The sequence below is a fragment of the Carlito syrichta genome, unplaced genomic scaffold (assembly GCF_000164805.1).
Source record: "Carlito syrichta isolate Samal-C Ts95f unplaced genomic scaffold, Tarsius_syrichta-2.0.1 Scaffold303179, whole genome shotgun sequence".
Taxonomy (NCBI): domain Eukaryota; kingdom Metazoa; phylum Chordata; class Mammalia; order Primates; family Tarsiidae; genus Carlito; species Carlito syrichta.
This window is the reverse complement of record NW_007247275.1, coordinates 242,660-246,672: the sequence shown is the minus strand read 5'-3', so window position 1 is coordinate 246,672 and position 4,013 is coordinate 242,660. Positions and strand designations below refer to the sequence as shown.

At 54.7% G+C, this 4,013-nt stretch overlaps 1 protein-coding gene across 1 annotated transcript in view; it reads left to right on the top strand.

The window, feature by feature from the left end:
* Window positions 1-1,949, top strand: part of UROS (uroporphyrinogen III synthase) — a 48,339-nt gene extending 46,390 nt beyond the window's left edge. The window contains exon 10 of the mRNA XM_021712312.1: window positions 1,774-1,949. Within this exon, the coding sequence (XP_021567987.1) occupies window positions 1,774-1,893 (120 nt within the window). The 3' untranslated portion in view covers window positions 1,894-1,949. The remainder of the gene's footprint in view (window positions 1-1,773) is intronic.
* Window positions 1,950-4,013: the final 2,064 nt, after the last annotated feature.

Below are 4,013 nucleotides of genomic sequence, written 5' to 3'. Positions count from 1 at the left end.
AAGTTGCCCAGGCTGGTCTCGAACCCCTGGGCTCAGGTAATCCTCTCACCTCGGCCTCCCCAAGTGCTGGGATTACAGGCTGAGCCGCCGTGCCCAACCCCAGCTAATTTTTCAAATTTTCTGTAGTGAAAGGGTCTCCTTGTGTTGCCCAGGCTGGTCTTGAATTCCTGGCCTTAAGCAATCATCCCACCTTGGCCTCCCAAAACGCTGAGATTACAGGCCACCTCACCTGGCCTTAAACATTTCTCTAAAGCCAGGCACGATGGCTCACGCCTATAATCCCAGCACTTTGAGGGGCAGAGGCGAGAGGATTGCCTGAGCCCACAGGTTCGAGACCAGCCTGGGCAACTTGGTGAGACCTCGTCTCTACGATAAATAAAAAAATCAGCTGGGTATGGTAGCTCATGCCTGTAGTTCCAGCTACTTGGAAGGCTGAGCCTGAAGGATCGCCTGAGCCCAGCAGATCGAGGCTGCAGTGGCCGTGCGCATGCCACTGCAATCCAACCTGGGTGAAATAGTGAGACGTCAACTCAAATAAAGGAAAACAAAACATTTCTCTTCAACATCTCATCTAGGCCAGACTCAGTGGCTGAGGCCTGTAATCCCACCACTCTGAGAGGTTGAGGTGAGAAGATAAGCCTGAGCCTAGGGGTTTGAGACCAGCCTGGGCAATGTAGTAAGACTCTGTCTATGTAAAAAAGGTCAAAAAGTTAGCTGGGCATGGTAGCACACACCTGTAGTCCCAGCTACTCAGGAGGCTGAGGTGGGAGGTTTGCTTGAACCTGGGAGTTTGAGGCTACAGTGAGGCCGTGATCGTACCCCTGCACCCAGTCTGGGTGACAGAGTGAAAACCCCAACTCAAAGAAACAAACAGCTGGGCATGGTGGTTCATGCCTATAATCCAGCACTTTGGGAGGCCAAGGTGAGAGGCTTGCCCGAGCCCAGGAGTTCAAGACCATCCTGGGCCACATGGCGAGACCTCGTCTTGACAGTCAAAAAATTAAGCGTGTGTGGTAGCACACACCTGTAGTCCCAGCTAGTTGTAAGGCTGTGGCAGAAGTATCATCTGAGCCCAGCAGGCTGAGGTTGTGTGGCCGTGATCGTGACACTATACTCCAGCCTGGGTGACAGAGAGGGCCTCCAACTCAAAACGAGCAAACGCATCTCATCCTCAAAATAACCTTATCAGATGGGCCCTTACCTCCACTCTACAGACAAGAAAAATTGGGTTGGAGGAAATTAAATGCCATGTGCAGGGTTAAGGGTGGTGAAGCCAGGTTCAAACTTTGCTGACTCCAAACTGCAGGCGCCTCCGAGGAGGGAGCACTGGCCCAGGAGCGCTGGAATCCACCCTCGACCAGGTGGGGCTCCCCAGGACCTGCAGGACGAAGACCACACCCCTCAGCATGCCCTGCAAGGCCATCCCAGCTCAGCCTGACCAGCCTGTCCGGCCTCACGGCCGCCGCTGGTGTCCTCTTGTTACCTCCTCTTTCTGCCCTGTCCTTTGTCCCCTGCCTTTGGCTCGTGTCCCCATTGTGGTGTGACATTTTTAGGCGATCGGTTTCCAGCACGTGGTATCTTCCTCCCCGGACACTCAGCTCAAGTGCAAGGAGTGACCTCCTCAGTGACCGCAATACTGTGCAAACAGTAAGTGCTCATGGGAAGGTTTTCTGTGTTGACTTAATGGTGGGATGCTGGGTTTTGTTCTGTTTTTCCTGCTACTCAAAACTGCTTCGTTTTTCCAAGTTTTTTTTTTTTTTTTTCTTTCTCCAGGGAAATAACTCCCCGGAGGGAGTGGCCTTGCTGGCTTTGGTGGTCCTTCACAGCCCAGGATGGGTGGACCTCGCACAAGGGCTGGCTGGCTCCTGGCCTGGCCTCACAGGCCTGCTGTGACTGAATTGCCCTGCTTGACTCTTTTATGGTTGAGGATTAAACTTGATCTAGGAAAACAGTCTTGCAACGGTAACGTCTCAAACAAGATAGAAGTTTGCTTTCTGTTACATTCCCCACGTCCAGAGTCTGAGACCTCGTGCATCTCAGGGTGTGTGGGGGCCCCTGGGGGCAGGAACTGTGCTTACCTCTGCTCCCCAAGCACCTAGCAGGTGAGGCCCGGGTCTCACTGGCTGCCAGGGATAATGTCCAAGTCCCACCTTGAAACCTCTAAACTCAGACACAGCAGTAAATCACAAGCAGTGTGATTTCATTTATTCTAAAGAACGTGTTACACACTGTTTATGATCCCCAGCATGAAGCTATTCGTCCTACCTTCAGTGTCTCATGGCAGCTTTTTTCTCAGTTGCAATGGGAACATCTGACGGATAGCCCAAGACAGGCAGGAAACAGAGGCTCAGAGGGCAGAGAGGCTCCTACATGTCAACCAGCAAGCCAGTGGCAGGGCAGGAACTAGGCCTGGCCCCGAAATGTTGCCTTCCGCTCCCCGCTTCCGGGTGCAAGTTCTTCCACTAGCAAAGCTCCCAGGACCCTCTGAGAAGCCAGAAAAGAGACCCAGGAACGGTCCAGTTATGGAAGACGTGGTCGCTCCTCGGAGCCGCTTTTCAGGCGTGTGAGGGGGACCGGAGCCGGGGCCACAAATGGGCCCAAAAGCAGCGAGCTGAGCTTTGTGGTATAACTGAGGTGACACAGGCTTCCTTTATTCCGGGCGGAAGATTCTGGGTGGTTCACACTCATGGAACCCGTTGCCAAATTGAGTTATTCAACTGAGCGCCCACACGGGGATGAACATCTGGAAGGGGGAATGGGTTCTTTTCCATCACCTCCCGCCCAAACACTCCAAATCCTCCAAAAACTGCATTTCTGGGGGCAGAAAGGGGTCCCACATAGCCAGCCAGATTCTCTCTCTGCCAGGGCAGAGAGCTTCCTCCTTCCTGAGTATAGTCTGCTTCTGGGGCTCTCTCTCTCAGAGTGTATATATATGTATTTTTTTTTTTTTTGAGTTGGAGTCTCACTCTGTCACCCAGACTGGAGTGCAGTGGCCGCTCCCGGCCACCGCAGCCTCGACCTGCTGGGCTCCGGCGATCCTTCTGCCACAGCCTTCCGAGTAGCTGGAACTACAGGCGCGCGCCACCACGCCCGGCTCATTTTTGATTTATTGTAGAGATGAGGTCTCGCCAAGTTGCCCAGGCGGGTCTCGAACCCGCGGGCTCAGGCCATCCACTCACCTCGGCCTCCCAAAGGCGCGGGATGACAGGCTGAGCCACCGAGCCCGGCTTCTCTCTCAGTATATTTAGGCTCTCTGGAGAAACAGAACCAACAGGACAGAGACAAATGTAGACGTCGAAGAGGAAGCTGGCTCACGCGATTATGGAGGCGGACAAGTGCCCCCTCTGCGATCTGCAGGCTGAAGGCCCCGGAAGGCCAGCACTGGAACCGCGCCTGAGTCGGACGGCCTGAGTTCAGGGTGGGGACTGCTTGTGTCATTCTAAAGACTCAAGAACCTGGCCAGAGAGACGGATCTGCCCCAGATCAGGAGGGAGGATCCGCCTTTCCTCCCCCTGTTTGTCCTGTTCAGACACTCCGATGGACTGGACGATGCCTGCCCACTCGTGAGAGTGGCTCTTCCTCACTAACCTCTTCCAGAAACAGCCTCACAGACACACTCAGAAATAACGTTGTAGCAGCCCTCTGGCCATCCTCTGCCCGGTCAAGTCGACACACAAAATTTGCCATGAGGCCTGGGAAGTCTCATCTTCTGCCTGGGGCTGATGCGGTTGCCTAGCACCTGAGCAGAGCCAGGTTCCACCTGCAGGCTGAGGGCTTACCTTCCTCAGAAGGGCCCACTCTCAGAGCAAAACTAGCTGGAGACTTTCTGAAGGACACGCCGGCCAGGGCGGACATAACCACCGTCCGCAGACCAGAAGGCTGGGATGTGCCTGGCAGGAAGGACAGGCCAGCAGCATGTGTGGCCTCCGACACAGCCACTCAGCAGCCTCAGCGTGCGCCCTTCCGTGGAGGCGAAGCGACCCCAAGCCCAGGTCCTTCTATGTGTGAAACAG